General features: G+C 44.6%; 1 protein-coding gene across 1 annotated transcript in view; it reads left to right on the top strand.

Moving 5' to 3' along the window:
• LOC126456552 (uncharacterized) overlaps positions 1–21,909 on the top strand; it is a 482,692-nt gene that overhangs the window by 363,237 nt on the left and 97,546 nt on the right. Inside the window, exon 3 of the mRNA XM_050092299.1 lies at positions 1,544–1,740. Coding sequence (XP_049948256.1) covers positions 1,544–1,740 — 197 coding nt within the window. The remainder of the gene's footprint in view (positions 1–1,543; positions 1,741–21,909) is intronic.

Here is a 21,909-nt window from a genome sequence, read left to right as displayed (position 1 = left end):
CGGTGGCGACACCTACAACGTGCTGACATGGGGAAAGTATCCAATCGATTTCTCATACATAAACAGCAGTTGACCAGCGTTGCCCGGTGAAACGTTGTTGTGATGCCTCGTGTAAGGAGGAGAAATGCGTACCATCACGTTTCCGACTTTGATAAAGGTCGGATTGTAGCCTATCGCGATTGCGGTTTATCGTATCGCGACATTGTTGCTCGCGTTGGTCGAGATCCAATGACTGTTGGCAGAATATGGAATCGGTGGGTTCAGGACGGTAATACGGAACGCCGTGCTGGACCCCAACGGCCTCGTATCACTAGCAGTTGAGATGACAGGTATCTTATCCGCATGGCTGTAACGGTTCGTGCAGCCACGTCTCGATCCCTGAGTCAACATATGGGGACGTTTGCAAGGCAACAACCATATGCACGAACAGTTCGACGACGTTTGTAGGTCCGCATCTCGTGGTCGTGCGGTAGCGTTCTCGTTTTCCACGCCCGGGTTCCCGGGTTCGATTCCCGGCGGGGTCAGGGATTTTCTCTGCCTCGTGATGGCTGGGTGTTGTGTGTTGTTCTTAAGTTAGTTAGGCTTAAGTAGTTCTAAGTTCTAGGGGACTGATGACCTAAGATGTTAAGTCCCATAGTGCTCAGAGCCATTTGAACCATTTGACGTTTGTAGCAGCATGGACTATCAGCTCGGAGACAATGGCTGCGGTTACCCTTGACGCTGTATCACAGACAGGATGTACTCAACGACGAACCTGGGTGCACGAATGGCAAAACGTCATATTTTCGGATGAATCCAGGTTCTGTTTACAGCATCATGATGGTCGCATCCGTATTTGGTGACATCGCGGTGAACGCACATTGGAAGCGTGTATTCGTCATCGCCATACTGGCGTATCACCCGGCGTGATCGTACGGGGTGCCATTGGTTACACGTCTCGGTCATGTCTTGTTCGCATTGACGGCACTCTGAACAGTGGACGTTACATTTCAGATGTGTTACGACCCGTGGCTCTACCCTTCATTCGATCCCTGCGAAACCCTGCATTTCAGCAGGATAATGCACGACCGCATGTTGCAGGTCCTGTACGGGCCTTTCTGGATACAGAAAATGTTCGACTGCTGCCCTGGCCAGCACATTCTCCGCATCTCTCACCAACTGAAATCGTCTGGTCAATGGTGGCCGAGCAACTGGGTCGTCACAGTTCGCGTCACTACTCTTGATGAACTGTGGTATCGTGTTGAAGCTGCATGGGCAGCTGTACCTGTACACGACATCCAAGCTCTGTTTGACTCAGTGCCCAGGCGTATCAAGGCCGTTATTACAGCCAGAGGTGGTTGTTCTGGGTACTGATTTATTAGGATCTATGCACCCAAATTGCGTAAAAATGTAATCACATGTCAGTTCCAGTATAATATATTTGTCCAATGAATACCCGTTTATCATCTGCATTTCTTCTTGGTGGAGCAATTTTAATGGCCAGTAGTGTGATTACGGACCGTGTACTAGCCCCAGTACCGTGTGTGTGCCTGTGTGTCGGCAGAGGGCGACGCGCGGCTGCGGCTGACGGAGCAGCTGTGGCAGGGCGAGAGGCAGTTCTCGTGCGAGCTGTCGGCGGCCGGCGAGCTGTGGGCGGGCCCGCTGCGCAGGCTGCCCTCCACGCTCAGCCCGCACCAGCACGACACCGTCTTCCAGGGGCTGGCCGCGCTCGCCAAGGCCGCCGCCGCCTTCGCCGCACAGGTACGTAACCTCCCAACAGCAGACATCCTCCTCTTTCGTGTTATGTCTTATTATTTATTTCATGTGGGTCTTAACGACTTTCTACTAGACCCGCCAGGGAACCCGAGAGCGCTAACGCGCTGCTTCCTGAACTCGTGTAGGCGCGCCGGCCCCGGATCGAATCCGCCGGGCCTGGATGTGGTTTTTAGGCGGTTTTCCACATCCTGCTAGGTGAATACCGGGCTGGTCCCCACGTTCCGCCTCAGTTACACGCGTCGCAGACATTTGCAACACATCCGCACTATTTCCCGATTTACACTCGACGCAGACAGTTGGGGTATACTGCTTCCATACTGGAGGGTATGGGAGGGGGTGGGGGTGGCAGGAAAGGCATCCGGCCATCCCTAAAACTAAAATTGCCAAATCCGTTGTAACCACGCCGACCCTGCGATCGCTGAGGGACACTGGTGTAAGCGAAAGAAAAAAAAAAGTAACGACTTACTCCATCATCCTTTGCATCTGAGACCCACATTAGAGACACATGAATCTGTTTGTAGCAGCGGTTATGGACAACCTTCAGCTGTTTAATGGAATTACGACGATGAAAATTTGTGCCGGACCGGGACTCGAACCCGGATTTCACTCCAGTCGCGAGCGTTCGCCTTAACAACTCAGCTATCCCAGCACGCTTCACGGCAAGACCTAAACTTTCATATGTCATAAACAAATTTTCTTTGAAGGTTTGTCCATATTCGCACCTGCAAATACGTTTCATGTATTTTATAACAGCTTTAGTCGCTGTTGCGGCTGTTCCTTCGGACATATTTCTACTCCAATATTGTATTTATCCGCCGAAACCTGGGAAGCGACTTCCAATTAAAATGTCTCCCCACTACAGGAATATGTATACGAACATATTGCATAACAGCTGTACTCGCAGCAGTGCCTATTCTTTGGGATATGCATGCAGTGCAATATCGTACTGTCACCTTCAGATAGCCGGCCGATATGCCGAGCGGTTCCAGGCGCTTCAGTCTGGAACCGCGCGACCGCTACGGTCGCAGGTTCAAATCCTGCCTCAGCCACGGACGTGTGTGATGTCTTTAGGTTAGTTACGGTTAAGTAGTTCTCAGCTCTAGGGGACCGATGACGTCAGATGTTAAGTCCCATAGTGCTCAGAGCCATTTGAACCATTTTTTCACCTTCAGATAGAGAGGACGACGGTTTAAACAAGCGTCCGACCGTCCATATTTACATTTTTCCTTGATATCCCTAAATGGCACCAGGCAAGTGCCGGGATGATTACTTTGAAAGAGGGCAGCCAATTTTCTTCCCCGTCCTTGAATCATTACAAGCTTGTGCCCCTTCTCTAATGACCTGAATGTCGACAGGACGCTAAACCCTAATTTCCTTTCTTCTTCACCTCAGAGTGATACCAGCTCCCTAGGTTCTCGAAGATTTGTGGATACATTCCATTTAATCTCTTTCCATAAAGTGTTTACCCGTTACGGCACACTCCAGTAAACTAATGGAACAAAATACACTGCTCAAAAGAATTAGGGCAACATGATTTCGGGTGTCTGCCGTACTACGTTTAGCAATAATTGAGGACTGGATATGTTGTCAAATAACGCTTTCATCTTTCACGAGTTGAGCACACAACATCGCTTTTTGCGGATGATGCTTTAGTATACCATGAAGCTGCAGCATTAGAAAAATGTAGCGAAATGCAGGAAGATCTGCAGCGGATAGGCATTTGGTGCAGGGAATGGGAACTGACCCTTAACATAGACAAATGTAATGTATTGCGAATACATAGAAAGAAGGATCCTTTATTGTATGATTATATGATAGCGGAACAAACACTGGTAGCAGTTACTTCTGTAAAATATCTGGCAGTATGCGTGCGGAACGATTTGAAGTGGAATGATCATATAAAATTAATTGTTGGTAAGGCGGGTACCAGGTTGAGAGCCGGCCGAAGTGACCGTGCGGTTAAACGCGCTGCAGTCTGGAACCGCAAGACCGCTACGGTCGCAGGTTCGAATCCTGCCTCGGGCATGGTGGTTTGTGATGTCCTTAGGTTAGTTAGGTTTAACTAGTTCTAAGTTCTAGGGGACTAATGACCTCAGCAGTTGAGTCCCATAGTGCTCAGAGCCATTTGAACCATTTTTGAACCAGGTTGAGATTCATTGGGAGAGTCCTTAGAAAATGTAGTCCATCAACAAAGGAGGTGGCTTACAAAACACTCGTTCGACCTATACTTGAGTATTGCTCATCAGTGTGGGATCCGTACCAGGTCGGGTTGATGGAGGATACAGAGAAAATCCAAAGAAGAGCGGCGCGTTTTGTCATAGGGTTATTTGGTAGGCGTGAAAGCGTTACGGAGATGTTTAGCAAACTCAAGTGGCAGACTCTGCAAGAGAGGCGCTCTGCATCGCGGTGTAGCTTGCTGTCCAGGTTTCGAGAGGGTGCGTTTCTGGATGAGGTATCGAATATATTGATTCCCCCTACTTATACCTCCCGAGGAGATCACGAATGTAAAATTAGAGAGATTCGAGTGCGCACGGAGGCTTTCCGGCAGTCGTTCTTCCCGCGAACCATACGCGACTGGAACCGGAAAGGGAGGTAATGGCAGTGGCACGTAAGGTGCCCTCCGCCACACACCGTTGGGTGGCTTGCGGAGTATAAATGTAGATGTAGAACAAAACGTCATTACTGCCTAGATCATTTACATAAAGAGAATTCAAAGGTCCGAGAGGTGTCGACAACAAAGTGGGAACAGTCATTCATTTCGACCTCCTAGGTGCTTTTCATTGGACTGTGAGTGCTTCAGTAACGTCTATGCCTTCGGCAACAGTTTATCACTGCCTGACACCTACGTGGCATGCTCCGTGTATGTCTACGGAGGTTACCCTGTGGTACGCATCCCATTTTTTAGTGAGAACTCTTGGAGTATCTGTGGTGGGACAGGACGACCACGAACACGTGTGTCAAGCAGGTCCCACACATTTACGGTGGGGTTTAGGTCGACTCACCGCCGGCCATTCTATTAATTCAATACCCAGGATTCGCAAGGTATCCCTCCTCACGACTGCCACATAGGCCCTCGCATTAGAAGAAATTCCAAGCTACCACTGTATTCAAGAGCCACCGCATGGTCCAAAAAGATCCGTTCGATATACTGCCTGGCGATAAGGTGACCATGGGCAACAAAAAGACCCGTATGGCTGTCGAACCTGAATCCTGAACCCTTTCTACAACATCACACAACCTTGGAAATCTGTCGATTTTTTGGGCAACATTTGGCAAGTACCGCTCATCACAAGTCTCCGCACATGAACACGACCATCACCTTGCGTTAGAAGATATCTGGACCCGTGTGTGAATAACAGGTTTCCGGTTGACATGGAAACCGCAGAACTGAAAGCGAGCTGCAAGATGTCGTCGTGCCAACCGTGGCGCTGGAACACGGTGTTGGGTCGTACAATACCTTCTCGTAACCTGTTAATTACAGTCTGATCGGAGACAGCGGCTCAATTCGGCTTTCTGAGATCGTGTTGTAGTGTTCTGGGGGCATTCGTACGACGCGACAACGTCGATGCGCAGATATCGGTCTTCAAGTGGGGCTGCAACGCATCGGCGACCTTGTCCAACTCGCGTTTTGTACTAACCAGTCTCCCAGTAGCGTGTCCACAAACTCTGGATAACACATGGAGAGGCATTGGAATCTGCAGCAACACTATCGAAAGTCTATTCTTTTTGGATCAAACAGACGGCACTTCCAACTTGCCCTGCATTAAGACGTCACGTAGCACTTGAGGAGTTGAATACAACGTCTACAAATGATAACTGCCATCTGGAACACCAGTACTCACTTCCTTCCGAGGGGTCACCTGACATAACATAGCCAATAAATGGCAAAATTATTTAAAATTGTATCAAAATTGTATCAAAACAGATTTAACATACCGGACGTGTTCCCTAGTTCCCTTGAACAGTGTGTTAGCCACCCCCTTAAAAGGCCACTCTACTTGCTACGGAGTGCTGAGATTGTCTAGACGGTCTAAAACCTGGATACGTGAAGAAACTTCTAGACAATTTTACTCCCGAAATGAAGCAATTGTAAAGGCTGGAATGAAGGAGGGATGGAGGGAAGAGAGGAAGGAAGATCCATTTCATTTACTGGATATTTAGAGACTTGTTCAAATGGTTCAAATGGCTCTGAGCACTATAGGACTTAACATCTGATGTCATCAGTCACCTAGGGCTTAGAACTACTTAAACCTAACTAACCTAAGGACATCACACACATCCATGCCCGAGGCAGGATTCGAACCTGCGACCGTAGCGGTCGCTCGGTTCCAGATGAAGCGCCTAGAACCGCTCGGCCACATCGGCCCCAAGCTTGTTGTTTATTACTTTAAAAGAGGTCGTACATTTCATAATTTTTCACAAAGTAACACAAATTGTTCCTTATTCCAAGGAAATATTGTAATCAGCAATAAAAATTTGGGCAGGCGCGAGTAGGACTCGCGCACTGAGACTTCCGTACAAACACAAACTCTATTATGTGTATAGTCATTTCATTCATTCCGGGAACAGAGAATCTCAACGATTTTTGTCTGTTATCAATATTCATACTGGCAAGAGAAGGGTCCCAGGGATTCCAAGACTTTCGATAATCTTTTAATTTCAAGTTTGAAGTCGGATAACGAATGACAAAAAAATTTCCATGTGATGTAATTTCAAATTAATAACTTCTTGGTTTTACTCCTTTACTCGTACTGTAAAACCTTGCTTCTTGCCAAACTTCATTATCCTACGTCAATGGGAAGCATCTTATAAGTTTTAATGAATAAGTTTGCGAGCATCAAAATATGACATAAATAGCCGTATCTTTTGATTGCCTTGACTTAGAGGCTTAATTTTTTGCGTCACCAAAGGACCATAGCACTCAGTATGTGAGGTAAATTTAAACATGAAACATATACATGTATCTTAAAAGATGTATCTTAAAAGACGGAGGGACGGACAGACAGACAATATGAACCTATAACTATCCCGTTCTTACCGACCCTAAAAATCGTCATTCATTCATTTCCGTGTCCTGTCTGCATTTCCAGAAGGTGGCAACTCCGATGGCCTTGTTGTTTCCCTCCACCAGGTTCTGTGTTGTGCAGGGTTGTTCAAGTTGGGGACAAATTAGCAGGTGGGCCGGGTCTTGTGTTGTTCTGCACTCGCAGGATATATCTCCGTCAGCTGGAAGAATGCCCCATTAACGCATGTTGGTCTTGCAAAGAGGAACGCCCACCCTAAGACGATCGAGCCATCTCCAAATAGGGTAGGGCAAGTCATTTAGACTCTGGTGTTCCCTCTAATGGTTGAGTCCTGGGGATGAAGCGCTTTCTCGACTTCAGTCGATGGACGACAGCCTGATGGTCATGCAGTGGATGTCTGGGATCATGAGTTTGCTTAGCCCTCTCTACATCAGCAGCAACAGCCCTTATAATAGTGGGCGGAGCTATTCCAACAATCGGGTAGATTTTATCGACTGGAGTTGACTTCATACATCCCGACGATAATCGAATAGTAATGAGTTATAAAGAAAAATTTAAATTAATTAACGGATATGGAGGCTGTTAAATAAGAGTGTGCTTATTTGTTCAAACTGAAAGAATTTTAAAGACGATAGGGAAGATTAAAGACGAGTTGTAGGTTCCCGCGAATAAAGTCCAATGGGAGATGGGGGGAAGTGTGATACCTCGGAAGGACATCGCGTCATGGACCCTTAGCTGGGTCTTGGTGCCACTAGGATATGTGCCAATACCTACTATTCAGGTTTTTTGTGACTCTAGGGCACGATAACTTGCCGCGATCTACGTACAATGCTATTTAGTCATGGAAGTTGTCATCATCATCTATACTGCTGCTTGGATCTGTTTCACTGCCTCCTCTGAGATGCCTGTCATGTTGTTTGTTTTCTGTGTCCTAGGTCTCACGTCAGTCTATTTTTTTTCCTTCGGTTACATACTGAAGGCGCAGAGCATTTGAGGCAAAGTTTTTTTGGTGGTAAGTCCCCATGGGACCAAACTGCTAAGGTCATCGGTCCCTAAGCATACACACTACTTAAACTAACTTACACTAGCGACAGCACACACACACACACACACACACACACACACACACACACACACACACACACACACACACACATACACCAGGGAGGACTCGAACCTCCGACGGGGGGAGCCGCGCGAACCGTGGCAAGGTGCCTTAGACCGCTACTCCGCGCAGCTGAGACAGAGTCTGACGTGTTTTTGATGTATATTTCACGCTGTTTCGTCTCTACTCGCGTTTTACCGGGTTTTATACTAATGGACATAGCAGACTTGATAGGATTTCGTGCCATTTTCAATCCAAGCTCAAATAGTTAAGCCGGCCGAAGTGGCCGTGCGGTTGAAGGCGCTGCAGTCTGGAACCGCAAGACCGCTACGGTCGCAGGTTCGAATCCTGCCTCGGGCATGGATGTTTGTGATGTCCTTAGGTTAGTTAGGTTTAAGTAGTTCTAAGTTGTAGGGGACTAATGACCTCAGCAGTTGAGTCCCATAGTGCTCAGAGCCATTTTTTCAAATAGTTAAGGCCGAAGCAAAACTGGTGATATTTTCGGAGCATTGCAGCTAAATCTGTCAAATTTAAATCCCGAAAACATATTTTCGTCGTAAGAAACACATTTGAAAGATAATCATTAGCCATTTGGAGGATCACATGTTGACACAAGATCTATATTCACGTGGCAAAAGGTACTCAAAAAGCGGTGCCGCGCTAAAGGCACTTTAGAGTAGTGCCTCACGCAAGCTGATCCTGCTATTTGAAATTTATTAATTAGCTATACTGCTGAGAATGCCCATCGGTTCAGCCCAACCTTACAATTCTACTGGAGTTGTTATTAAAATACAGTTTAGCCGCCGGCCGGAGTGGCCGAGAGGTTCTGGGCGCAACCGTCTGGAACCGCGTGACCGCTACGGTCCCAGGTTCGAATCCTGCCTCGGGCATGGATGTGTGTGGAGTCCTTAGGTTAGTTAGATTTAAGTAGTTCTAAGTTCTAGGGGACTGATGACCTCAGATGTTAAGTTCCGTAGTGCTCAGAGCCATTTTTTGAAGGTGGACTGAGACTAATGAACTTGCACGCAAAACGCGCGGCACTACTCGCCAACAGAACTAAGTGTGTATAGAAAAGGGACGATACTCCCTAACTACTGTACTCTTCCAAATATTTCGTCCAACATCAGAACTAGAGCGGGTAATATTGTCAATGGCCCACACAAATTATTTTCTCAGAAATTGTTCTCTCCATACAGCCAACTTACCAACAGACGTACTAAAACAAGGGAAGGTCGTAACATGCCCACAGCTGTCGAAGGAATACCAATTCCTAATAAATGGGAGCTGCGACTGTCGCATCACAGTTGGGAAAATTTAATGATGAAAATAATATCAGAAGGCGCCGGATCGATTTGGTGTAAAATGACAAACCGGACAACAGCGACCAACTCCAAGCTTTACTCCATCCAGTTAAAACCGCCAGCCACATGTGGAAGTTGTAATTAGGAGGACACAATCTAATATCGTTTTGAGCACCCGAAATCTGTCACGATATGGTATACAGCTAGGGAGATGATTCGACTGATCAATAGAATGGACATACGATATGCCATGAAACTAGGATGGAAACCGTTTCTTGAAGCAAAGCGACACGCAACAACGTGGATCGTGGTACACACAAATCATATAATTTTTGGACTTAAATTAACGAACAATTTACAGTATCTGGTATGCTTATGAACACAATGAAGTAACTCGACATCCTAAAAACAGGCTTACGTACCCGAATTTTCTCAAAATTCTAGTATGTCAATCTTATGATATTATGACATGAAACCGAACGTAATAAATAAATAAAAAGAAAAATAATGTGAATTCTACAAAAGTTTCATCTAAGAAATAACTCAATGGCCAATTTCTTGTAGATTTCCGAACAAAAGACTGAAGTGTGAATGCGTTGTAACGTATATAATTATTTTTAAAATGAGTTTGTGTTCTGGTATTATGGGGCACTGTGAAATGGTAAATATGTTAAAAAAGAAGGTGGTTATGATCAAAGTGCAGCTACTCAAGGAGGTCCTGTGGGGGCTTTAATTATCGTATGGCAACGAATCCTGGTAGATACGCTAATGCTTTAATGCGGAACCGGTTTCACTGGAAAAACAATTAGTTACAGTATTGGCCACCAGGTGCAAATCTGACGCTGTAAACTGGTTGTTGTGACATCCGCGCTGTCATTTCACAAGCAACAACTTGAGTGAACAGTGTGGCTATCTAAAAGAGAGACCATGCGCTCCTAGTGAACTGTTTTATGTGAACGGCAGCAATTACAGTGCTGGATTGAGAGAGTGTTGCCGACTGAAAGGTGGGAGGAGAGGCCCGATCGCTTGGAATTGTTTAAAGATGATTATAATGGCATTCGGTAACACGAGTGACCTTTGTGTAGCGCCTGGAAGAAAAATGGTTCATATGGCTCTGAGCACTATGGGACTTAACTTCTGAGGTCTTCAGTCCCCTAGAACTTCCTAACTAACCTAAGGACGTCACACACATACATGCTCGAGACAGGATTCGAACCTGCGACCGTAGCAGTCACGCCGTTCCAGACTGTAGTGCCTAGAACCGCTGGGCCACCCCGGCCGGCACCTGGAAGAGGAGGCGTCCTATCCCAGTGGAAGTTACTGATCAGGTTGCTGTTGCTGTAACAGCATGAAACATGTGCCCCGGAGAGTGTTAGTAGTCGTACGGTGTCACAGTTATCCATCCCATGGGCAACAGTACGGATAGTTTCTCTGTCTATTTTACACCGGCACCCTTATAAGATCCGAACAGTGCAGCAGCTGAAAGCACAGTATCCACAGCAATGTTCTGATTTTACTCTGCGGTTCCTGGCTTGGGTCGAAGTTGATGACATGTGGTCGGAAAATATTCGGCAGAGTGACTAGGCACATTTTACTCTATAAGGTGGAGTAAAAACACAGAACTGTCGAACGTATTAAATGGCATGTTATGCACGAAGAGCCCCAGCCCTCGCCGTAAATGTGTATTGTGTGGAATCACAGACACATTTATTCTCGGTCCGTTCTTCCTTGAAGATCATAAACCCAGAAGGCCTGTCAGGTGTATCGTGACGTCTGCACGTTGTCCTCCTTGTACAGCATGTGATTCTTGACTTGTAAGAGCGTAATTGAGGGGAAACAAATGTTCTCACGCAAAATGAGGCAAACCTCATGTCGCTCATTCCGTGAAAGATCTGCTTAATGCAACTTTCCACAAGCGTACTGCTTGCGGAGGTTTTTCATATGTATGGCCTGCAAGATGACCTCACCTGAATCCGTATGACTCTTGTCTCTGGGAATATCTAAAAGGCTGTGTTTATCAGGGACACTTTAGATCTTCAACTGATCTGAAGTCAGTCTACAGGAACACGTTGATTAGATTCCACCGAAACTTTGGCGAGCAACTGTTAATCACGTCGTTTCACGGATGCAGCATCTCGTCGATGTCTCCGGTGCTCATTTTGTGCAAACTTTGTAAGTGGTGGTTAATAATAGAATCAACATTGTGCCTTTCTCATTCCTTTGACCTTCTGTGACCGAATCCATTACATATGGAATCATTTCTGTACGTCTTTCTTGCATTCACAATGCCACATTTGCACCTGGTGGAGAAAATTGGAACTATTTTTTTTTTCAGCGTAAAATCGCTCCACATTGCAATATCTATCAAGTTTCGAGACAGTACGTTAATTAAAGCCCACAATGGATCTGCACTTCAATTACTTGGGTAATCCCAAAAGTAAGGTCTCCTAGTCTGCCGGGAAAGTCATGACAACCGTTTTTTGGGGTCGGAAAGGGGTATTGTTAGTCGACTTTATGCCCACTGGGACCACAATTAACGATGACAGGTACTGTGAGACTCTGAAAAAACTCAAACGGACAATTCAGAACCGAAGAAGAGGAATGTTGAACAAGGGCGTACGCATTCTCCATGACAACGCTCGCCCACACATCGCTCGGCAAACCGTTGCTCTCCTGCAACAGTTTCAGTGGAACATAATCACCCACCCTATAATCCTGACTTGGTGCCCAGTGGCTACCAGCTGTTCCCTAGGTTAAAAGAACATTTGGCCGGAAAGCGATTCAGCTCCGACGGCGAGGTGGAAGAAGAGGTTCATAAGTTTCTGAACACCATGGCGGCGAGCTGGTATGACATGGGCATACAAAAACTGCCACAGTGTCTACAAAAATGCATCGACAGAAATGGTGATTATGTCAAAAAATAGCTAAACGTTCAAGCTGTAAACTGATGCAATTGTAGGAATAAACAGGTCTACGTATTTACAAAAAAATAGGAGACCTTACTTTTGGGATTACCCTCGTATAACTATCCACTGCAAGTCCTTGTATGTGTGTTCCAGTCGTCTAGCCTGTTGAGAAGTGTGCAGTGTATTACAGCGTGCTCTGGCGAACCTCTCTTCAAGAAGCAGTGCGTAAAATGATGGGAAGTGCTGCAGCAAGACGCTGGCTCTGATGTCGACCGGTAGGATGGTACCATGCAGGCATACAGGCCTTCCAAGTAAGGCCGTCGCACTGAATCAGATCATATTCAAAAATAAGGACGTCTAGGCAAAAGAATGGGGAATAATCTGTTGTGTTGGAATTCTGAATAAATCTAACTTGCGTTCAGAAAAAAATGTGTTGCATAACTTATTGAACGTCCCTCGTACGAGGGCAGTTCAATAAGTAATGCAACACATTTTTTTTCTCGGTCAATTTTGGTTGAAAAAACCGGAAATTTCTTGTGGAATATTTTCAAACATTCCCGCTTCGTCTCGTATAGTTTCATTGACTTCCGACAGGTGGCAGCGCTGTACGGAGCTGTTAAAAAGGCGTCTGTAACAGATGTGCGTTGCAAACAACGGGCAGTGATCGAGTTTCTTTTGGCGGAAAACCAGGGCATCTCAGATATTCATAGGCGCTTGCAGAATGTCTACGGTGATCTGGCAGTGGACAAAAGCATGGTGAGTCGTTGGGCAAAGCGTGTGTCATCATCGCCGCAAGGTCAAGCAAGACTGTCTGATCTCCCGCGTGCGGGCCGGCCGTGCACAGCTGTGACTCCTGCAATGGCGGAGCGTGCGAACACACTCGTTCGAGATGATCGACGGATCACCATCAAACAACTCAGTGCTCAACTTGACATCTCTGTTGGTAGTGCTGTCACAATTGTTCACCAGTTGGGATATTCAAAGGTTTGTTCCCGCTGGGTCCCTCGTTGTCTAACCGAACACCATAAAGAGCAAAGGAGAACCATCTGTGCGGAATTGCTTGCTCGTCATGTGGCTGAGGGTGACAATTTCTTGTCAAAGATTGTTACAGGCGATGAAACATGGGTTCATCACCTCGAACCTGAAACAAAACTGCAATCAATGGAGTGGCGCCACACCCACTCCCCTACCAAGAAAAAGTTTAAAGCCATACCCTCAGCCGGTAAAGTCATGGTTACAGTCTTCTGGGACGCTGAAGGGGTTATTCTATTCGATGTCCTTCCCCATGGTCAAACGATCAACTCTGAAGTGTATTGTGCTACTCTTCAGAAATTGAAGAAACGACTTCAGCGTGTTCGTAGGCACAAAAATCTGAACGAACTTCTCCTTCTTCATGACAACGCAAGACCTCACACAAGTCTTCGCACCCGAGAGGAGCTCACAAAACTTCAGTGGACTGTTCTTCCTCATGCACCCTACAGCCCCGATCTCGCACCGTCGGATTTCCATATGTTTGGCCCAATGAAGGACGCAATCCGTGGGAGGCACTACGCGGATGATGAAGAAGTTATTGATGCAGTACGACGTTGGCTCCGACATCGACCAGTGGAATGGTACCGTGCAGGCATACAGGCCCTCATTTCAAGGTGGCGTAAGGCCGTAGCATTGAATGGAGATTACGTTGAAAAATAGTGTTGTGTAGCTAAAAGATTGGGGAATAACCTGGTGTATTTCAATGCTGAATAAAACAACCCGTGTTTCAGAAAAAAAATGTGTTGCATTACTTATTGAACTGCCCTCGTACTTTGTAGTTGTGTTCTTGAGTTAGCCTGTGCTATTGCCAATAAATCGTTTGTATGAACAACGACTCCACTCCTATATTCACGTTTCTGTGACAGCTGTACGTAATAGTGGTTCCACGGCAATATGCCAGAAAACTGTCCCCTGCGAGCATCCCTCAGTGATAGCGTTCACTCTGCTATTACGTCTTTACTATAGCGGAGGATAGCGACTGATGCATCAGTAATTCTCCAAGGAAGAAAGATTAGGGGTTAACGTCCCGTCGATATTCAGGTCATTAGAGATGGACCACAAGCTGTGACTGTTTCAAGGATGGAGAAGGAAATCGGCCTTGCCCTTTCGACTGAAAGATCCCGGTAATTGCCTGAAGCGTTTTAGAGAAACGACAGAAAGCCTAAATCTGGATGACTGGACGCAGATTTTGACCGTTGTCTTGCCGGATTGTGTGTCCAGTGTGCTAACGATGGTTAGAGGCTGTGTTACACGGTATCAGCGTCATTTCTGCCTGTGTGACTAACTTGTTGTCCGGTGTGCTTACGTTTACTTTGCATACTTGGTTTGTATTAAACTATTTTCGTCGCTCAGTTTTGGAGTATCCCAAAAAGTTGATGCTATTTCAAAATGTTGTCATAGAACGAAAATTTTTGTTGGTCAGTGCATATACGAACTGTTACCTCAGGAATAAGCGTTAACAGATAATTCTACACTGATACGGAGCAAGGTGGCGCAGAGGTAAACAGTGGCCTCTCATTCAGGAGGACGACGGTTTGAAATTGCCGTCCCACCATCCAAATCGAGGTTTTCCGAGCTTCCTGTTTCCTTCGCTATTCTTTCCCAGTTCCATCTTGGGCACAGTCCCTCATGATGGGGATTTGAACACTCAACGTAGTCGCCCGTGGCGTAGATTCGACCATTGGTACCTGCAAGAAGAGACACACTTTTCCTAAGAAACCGAAGAACATAATCAAACATCCAGGATCGCTATTGTACACCATTTATTGTGATAACAGTTTCAGAAAATAACGTTGCCATCATCAGATCTTTCGTATAACATTTCACTGAATCTTGATCAAACGCATCTTACATCGTATCATATCATAACATCGTCATAAGATGCATTTGGTCAAGATTCAGTGAAATGTACTGCAGAAGGTCTGATGATGGCAACGTAGTTTGCTGATACCAGTCATCATAACAAATCCTGTACAATAGCGATCTCGGCTGTTCGTAGTTGCACTTCTGTTTCTACATTAATCTGGATCGACCCCTTACTTGACAACGTCAAGCATGTATGACAGTTTTCTAAATTTTAGATGCAAAGGCACATGCAACCGAATAGAAAAATAAACGTGCGATATGGTTATAATGTGACAATAGATGACCCGGAGAAAATAAACTCGTTCGTCAGCTGTACCGCGCACTACACTAGCGCAGACGCTCGGCCAGTAGGGCAAGCTCTCGTTCCAAGTGCCGCCCACAGATGCCACTGGCTGCCTCATCGAGAACTAGCGGCCAAACTGCAGGGCTGCGGCATGGGGCATAAAAAGAGTAATCGGAAACGACTACACAAAGCGTTTCCGCATTTATTAATCTAAACAGGTCTACTAGTCATCCTACAACCTTTTTTTTACGCTAGTTGTTCTTCGTCGGTTATTTTTTTCGATACATTTGACATCGTACTTTGGTGTGCGCACACACACACACACACACACACACACACACACACACACACACACACGCGCGCGCGGGAGGGGAGTAGTAGTTGCGAAGCACTGCTGTAGTGCGCGGCACTTTCTCAGATTTTATTCGCACTGTTCAGCAGGAGTAGTCAGTTTTTGCCAAATATTAATCTCGTAACTTTCTTGTACCGTTTGCTACCCGTATTCATCTTTTTCATTCTTTCCATGGTACGATACAGGTTGATAGTATTACTACCTGCGAGCTACCAAAAGACTGCGAATTAAACACTTTGTATTACTTATCTCAGTAACCGGCAGACACACACACACATATATATATATATATATATATATATATATATATATATATATATATATATATATATATATAGAGAGAGAGAGAGCGAGAGAGAGAGAGAGAGAGACAGAGAGAGAGAGAAAAAGCACTACCGCCATCACAAACCAAAGATGACTCACTTCAGAAGTTATCGATAGTGGCAGAGTTAATCTGCCTCACCCGTTTATTATTAATTTCTCTGTCAACAACTTATGACATTGGTCATCTCTGAAGTGCGGTGGCGCCATTGTTTATTTTGCGTGTGTGTGTTTTTTTTTTTTATCTTTCCGTAGTTTCTCTACAAACCAAGGTTTTAAATTCCCTTGCACGGCGCTTACTTGCTGCCTTGAAAATTACAGAGTGTTGTTGATGACATCACGTGGCTGCATTCCCGTAAGTTATTTGAACTTAATTACCTAACATCGTCATCTGAACGCTTGAATATCCATGCTGTTTCTTTTTTCCCCAGTATCCAAACTCTGCTGGAATTCTGCAAAACGAAGGTTGTCGAAGTTCATAGAACTCCATCACGCCCTTTGTTGGTATCCTTCCTAGGTTAAATTTTGTAGTTGCACTTGGCAGTCGAAGCCTTTCTTGCGATCTTGCTCGTAAAAATTATTTCTTGGTATATCTATTTCTGCAGTTACGAAAAACGTAATCCAAAATAATGTCACTGATAAAATATGTTAATTACTTCGTCTACTACGCAAAATTTTATGGTTGTGTACCGCTGCTTGGGATTCAGCTCAAAAGACATGGAATATGTATACGTCATTTAGGGGAGCCAAATGGGCGCGTTAATTAAATAAGGGAAGGCTCCTACTTTTTATGAGGTTCGTTGGGTCACGATTACGGCAGTTCGGTCAGACTCTCACTTAGCATTTAGCACGATGTAATTTTCATTTGGGTTTTTAACTAGGAGAAGTTCATTGGTAACATGTACATTTTTGGTTATGTCAGTCAAGAATTAGGCGTGCAACGTTATTTTCTCTGATCTCAATATAGTGATAAACGCATACTGAACCTGGTAAGGACATATGCTTCAACAATTACTGAAACTACGTAGAGTGTTAAATAACAGCAAGCAGAATTCGATGCAACTTTCGCCAGATGTAAGTCAGAACCCAATAATTTGATTTGTAACTAACTTGAAGAACGAGCATAGGTTAATCTGAAAAGTATTAACACAGTAACACTTTTTCCGTTTCCAGCATTAAAACGTTGTGCATCAAATGAAAAATCTGACGCTTGTTCCACCTGAGTTTACATTCGAAGCAAGCAACACAGGTGATTTGTTGGTCCTGCGTTTCACATACTCTACTTCTGCGAAAGAAACGTTGTAAAAGCAGTCTTCGTCACATCTCAAAGAGGAAAAAAAAAAAAAGCAAACGGGAAATCAAGACGTTAAAAGCTAAGAAACTGGTGATCGGGATCGCTATAATCCATTCCAATGATGAAAAAAGATCTTATTCAAAACATCTTTCACTTTAGGGATCCATTGTGGTAGAATTTTTTCCTTGCTACAAATGGAATTGCGGTCCGGCGATTGAAGTATCAGATTTGGCTGGAGCTTCTCAAAGTAATTTGCGCCACTAATAGCGTTTTCTGAAAATAAAAGGTTCGAAGGCAATCAATCATGCGAGAACAATATGAACTTCGACACTGCCACTCAACACTTGTCGTACATTATGCCGGAGCGTTGCGGCGGATTGGTTCAGACGATGGACTCTCATTCCGGCAGATCGCGTATCAACTCCACCATTCACCCGTCCACACTAAAGACATTTAGTCCTAGGTTTCTGTCGTTCATTTAAATGGCTTACAGCAAATGCTGTGATGGTTTCTCTGAAAAAATCGAGTCCCTTCCCAAGTTACAGATTGGGCTCGTCTTTAGCTGCCTCGTGGGCGTAGAGAACGTTAAATCCTAATTTTGTTTTTCATGCAAGGTTGTGGAGCGCCAAACGTCATTGTTTGTTGAGTATTTCGTATCTCTCTAAAATGTGAAATGAACGAAATACACTGAAATGAAATGAAGTATGTGTGTGTCGATGTAGATGAAATCAGTGCAAATGTTTCAGGTACGCTGACCCTGCAATGTAACGGCTATGTTAACGAAAACTGAAAATTTTTGCCAGACCAGGACTGGAATCCAGATTTTAGCAGTCGCTTTAATCCTAGGCGACGTACATGAGCACGCCTGCAGGCCTGATTAAATCTTTCACTGTCACTAATGTTTCTGTCTGCGAGTGGGATATTCTTTGGTTTGAATCTGCCCTTCATCATTTGTAACGTTGTGCTGATCTTATCACCTGTACGTACACCTGTGCTCCGCAAGCCACCTTGCAGTGTGTGGCGGAGGGTACTTTATGTACCAGTCTCACTTGCCCTCTTTCCTGTCCCAGTCGTGGATGGTTCGTGGCAAGAACGATTGCTGGTAACTCTCTGTGTGCGTTCGAATATCTCTAATTTCATCATCATGGTATTTTCGTGAGCTACACGTAGGAGGAAGCAGTATATTGGTTGACCCTAGTGGGAAAATACACACTCAGAATAGTAACAGTAGACTACACCGTGATGCAGAACGCCTCTCTCGCAGCGTCTGTGATGGAGGATCATCTCCGTCACGCTTTCGTGCTTACAAAATGAACCTGTAACGAAACGCGCTGCTCTTCTTTGGATCTTCTCTCTTTCCTCTATCAATCCTATCTGGTAAGGACCCCACGCGGACGAACACCATTGAAATAGTTGTCAAACGAGTGTTTCATAACCCATTGCCTTTGTTGATATCCTACAATTCCTCAGGATTCTTGCAGTGCATCTGTCTGACATCTGCTCTACTCGCGATTAATTGTATATGGTCCTCCCACTTCAAATCACTCCGTATGCTTACTCCTAGATATTTTGTGGACGTAAATGCTTCCAGTGATTGATCTACAATTGTGTAATCATACAAAAAGGGGTCTTTCTGAACCTGCATTCGCAATACGTTACATTTGTTTATGTTGATCGTCAATTACAGCTCTCTGCGGGAAGACGTGCAGTTCGCTACAATTTTCCACCGTCGCGACTTCTCTGTAACCCCGAAAAGCCTCTTCAACTTTGAACGTTATCTAACAGGTCATTTGTATATGTTGTAAAAATAGTGGTCCTGTGAAACTTTCGTGGGGTACAACCGAAGTTACCTCTACGTCTGAAGACTTCTCTCCTTTTAGAATGACATGCTGTGTTTTGTTTGCTAGAAAATTTTCAACCCGACACACAGTTGGTGTGGAATCCAGTCACACAGTTGGTCTGATATCCATACGGTCGTATTTTGTTCATTATGCGCTAGTGCGGAACTTCATCAAAGGCCGTCCGGAGGTCGAAGAACTCGGCATCTGCGTGGGCGCCTATCTCTACTGTTTTCTGCGTCTCGTGGACGAACTGAGTGACCTGTGTAATAAGCACAGCCAACATACCCAGTAATCTGTTTTGCATATTCTAGTCTTCCTCTGCCACTTTGTCTCCTATGCTTATAGTTTGCGTTTCACGCGTGCATGACTTCCACCAGAGTGAGTGGTGTAATACTTCGTACACTCACTTCCTAAAAATGGCTCTGAGCAGTATGGGTCTTAACATCTGAGGTCATCAGTCCCCTAGAACTTAGAACTACTTAAACCTAACCAACCTAAGGACATCACACACATCCATGCCCGAGGCAGGATTCGAACCTGCGACCGAGCAGTACACTACTAATGCTGTATCCGTACACTACATGTTCGTTTTTCCTGCTCATCCGCATTAACTTATATTTTTATACGTTTATAGTTATCTGCCATTCATCACACCAACTAGAACTTTTGTATAATCATCTTGGATCCTCTTACTGTCACTCAATTTCGACACCTTGCCGTACACCACGGCATCACCAGCAAACAACTGCAGATTGCTGCCCACCCTTTGCGTCAAATCATTTATGTATATAGAGAACAACAGAGGTCCTATCACACTTCGTAGGCACTCCTGGCGATACACTTATCTCTAATGAACACTCGCCGTCGATGAAAACATACTGGGTTCCACAACTTAAGAAGTCTTCAAGACACTAACGTATCTGTGACCCTATTCCAGATGTTCGTACCTCCCTTAAAAGCCTGCAATGAGACATCGTCTCAAACACTTCCACGAAATCTAGAAATATGGAATCTGTCTCTTGTCGTTTATCCATAGTTCACAGTGCCGTACTGCTCTGCTCGCTCAGCTGCATTCTGCCTTCTCGTTCCACACTCCCAGCGTGCTCACAAAATATGACTAGCAAACTCCGGATTCAGTCGGACGAAGCGGCCTTGGACGATGGCAGACCGTCGTCCTCAGTCTATCGACTTTGGTGGTCGTATCGAATTTTGAGACGGGGGAGAAACAAAATTTGATACGTTTTAAACTACTACCTATGTCTTTTGAATATAGAGTGCTTCAAAATATTGAGCATCTCTCGAAAACGCGTGGCTGTTGGTACGATTTATTAAAATTAAATATGAGCTGTAATCATGACTTCAGTTGAAGTCTTCACCATGATTAAATTTGAAACTTTGCTGCGGAGTAGCGATTAGCGTGTCGGGTTAGGAAACAGTATCAATCTGAGGCGTCGGTCTCGTCTTGCAATATTTTTTAAAAAAGAAAAAAACCTCCCCACATTATTAAAAGATTCTGGAACCTTATCAGTTAAAGAAAAGTATGTTCTTTAATATTTGATGTTATAAGGCGTTCTATCCCAGGAGTAAGTTGTAATTGTCAATTATTTACAAATTAAGAATGGAACCCGAAAATGCCAATAAAAATTTGAAATACGTTCATCATCTGGTAAAATAAAGTAAATAAAATTCAAAATGTAACCGCTGTACATTGGAAAAAGAATTACAAAATATGAAAGGAAGTTTACGAAGCAGTTACTTCAGGATACTTTTTTTCCAAACAAGAACACCTTACACGTATTGCGGACGTAATGTACAGGAATATATCGGCAGCTGTTTTTTTCTCATTGTTTCAGTTACTTTCATATTTGTATAGGAAGAAGTTAATTTTTTCTCGCATCCTATTGTAATCTTTCACACAAATCAGAACACATTTCACGGAACAACCACACTTTCAACATCACTTTTCGTAATACATAATTAGAGCATGTAAGCAATGAGTGTGAAATTAGCAGCTTCTCACTTTCAGAGAAAGGAAAGGCAACAATAGTTTTCAAAATGGCAGTCAATGAACCAACTGAAGATACGAATTGCTGTTTTAATTCGTGAGCAAGAACGGTTACCACAGACAACGATAATCCGTATTTACAATATTTTCGCTATTTCATACAGCTTTATGGTAATGGTAAAGTTATTATTCTCGTGTCCAAAGCACGTATAATTTTTTATATGTAACTAGACCCCGTGGTCCAGAGGTGCCGACACGGAAGCTCATCGTGTTCGGGCAGACGGATAGCTGGCCTCTGTAATAAAAAATAGAAAAGTGACGGGATAATCAATCAACTTGAACAAGCGTCATGGAACATCTGCCCCGAACAAATACAACGACCAATGACGAACAAAAACAAATAAGTAATGAAGGCGTTCTCGGTTCCAGATTCGAAACCTGCCACCTCTCAAATTTTGATTAATGATCAGCTTTGGCAGCATAGTTTTGATTAATAATAGGCATTCCGGCATATAGAAGTCACCGTCATTCTGTCAACGGCCTTAACGTAGAGGGTGGAGAAGCACACTCTTGTCCTAGGGGTGGGAAACTGCCCCTAAAGGCGGAAGAATCAGCAATAATCAACGGCATGAGGATGCAGAAGGCAACTGAAACCACTGCATTAAAGACACACAACGTGTGTCCACAGTACATGAGGTCTGTAATTGAAAAGGTGTCATTATGATCTCTCCATTGACAACAGATTCCGGAATAGTCTGCCATTCGGATCTCCAGGAGGGGCTGCCAAGGGGGAGGTGACAATGAGAAAAAGATAGAATTATCAA

This window comes from Schistocerca serialis, chromosome 2, assembly GCF_023864345.2.
Source record: "Schistocerca serialis cubense isolate TAMUIC-IGC-003099 chromosome 2, iqSchSeri2.2, whole genome shotgun sequence".
Taxonomy (NCBI): Eukaryota; Metazoa; Arthropoda; class Insecta; order Orthoptera; family Acrididae; genus Schistocerca; species Schistocerca serialis.
The sequence above is the reverse complement of the archived record's forward strand: the minus strand, read 5'-3'. Positions and strand labels throughout refer to the sequence as shown.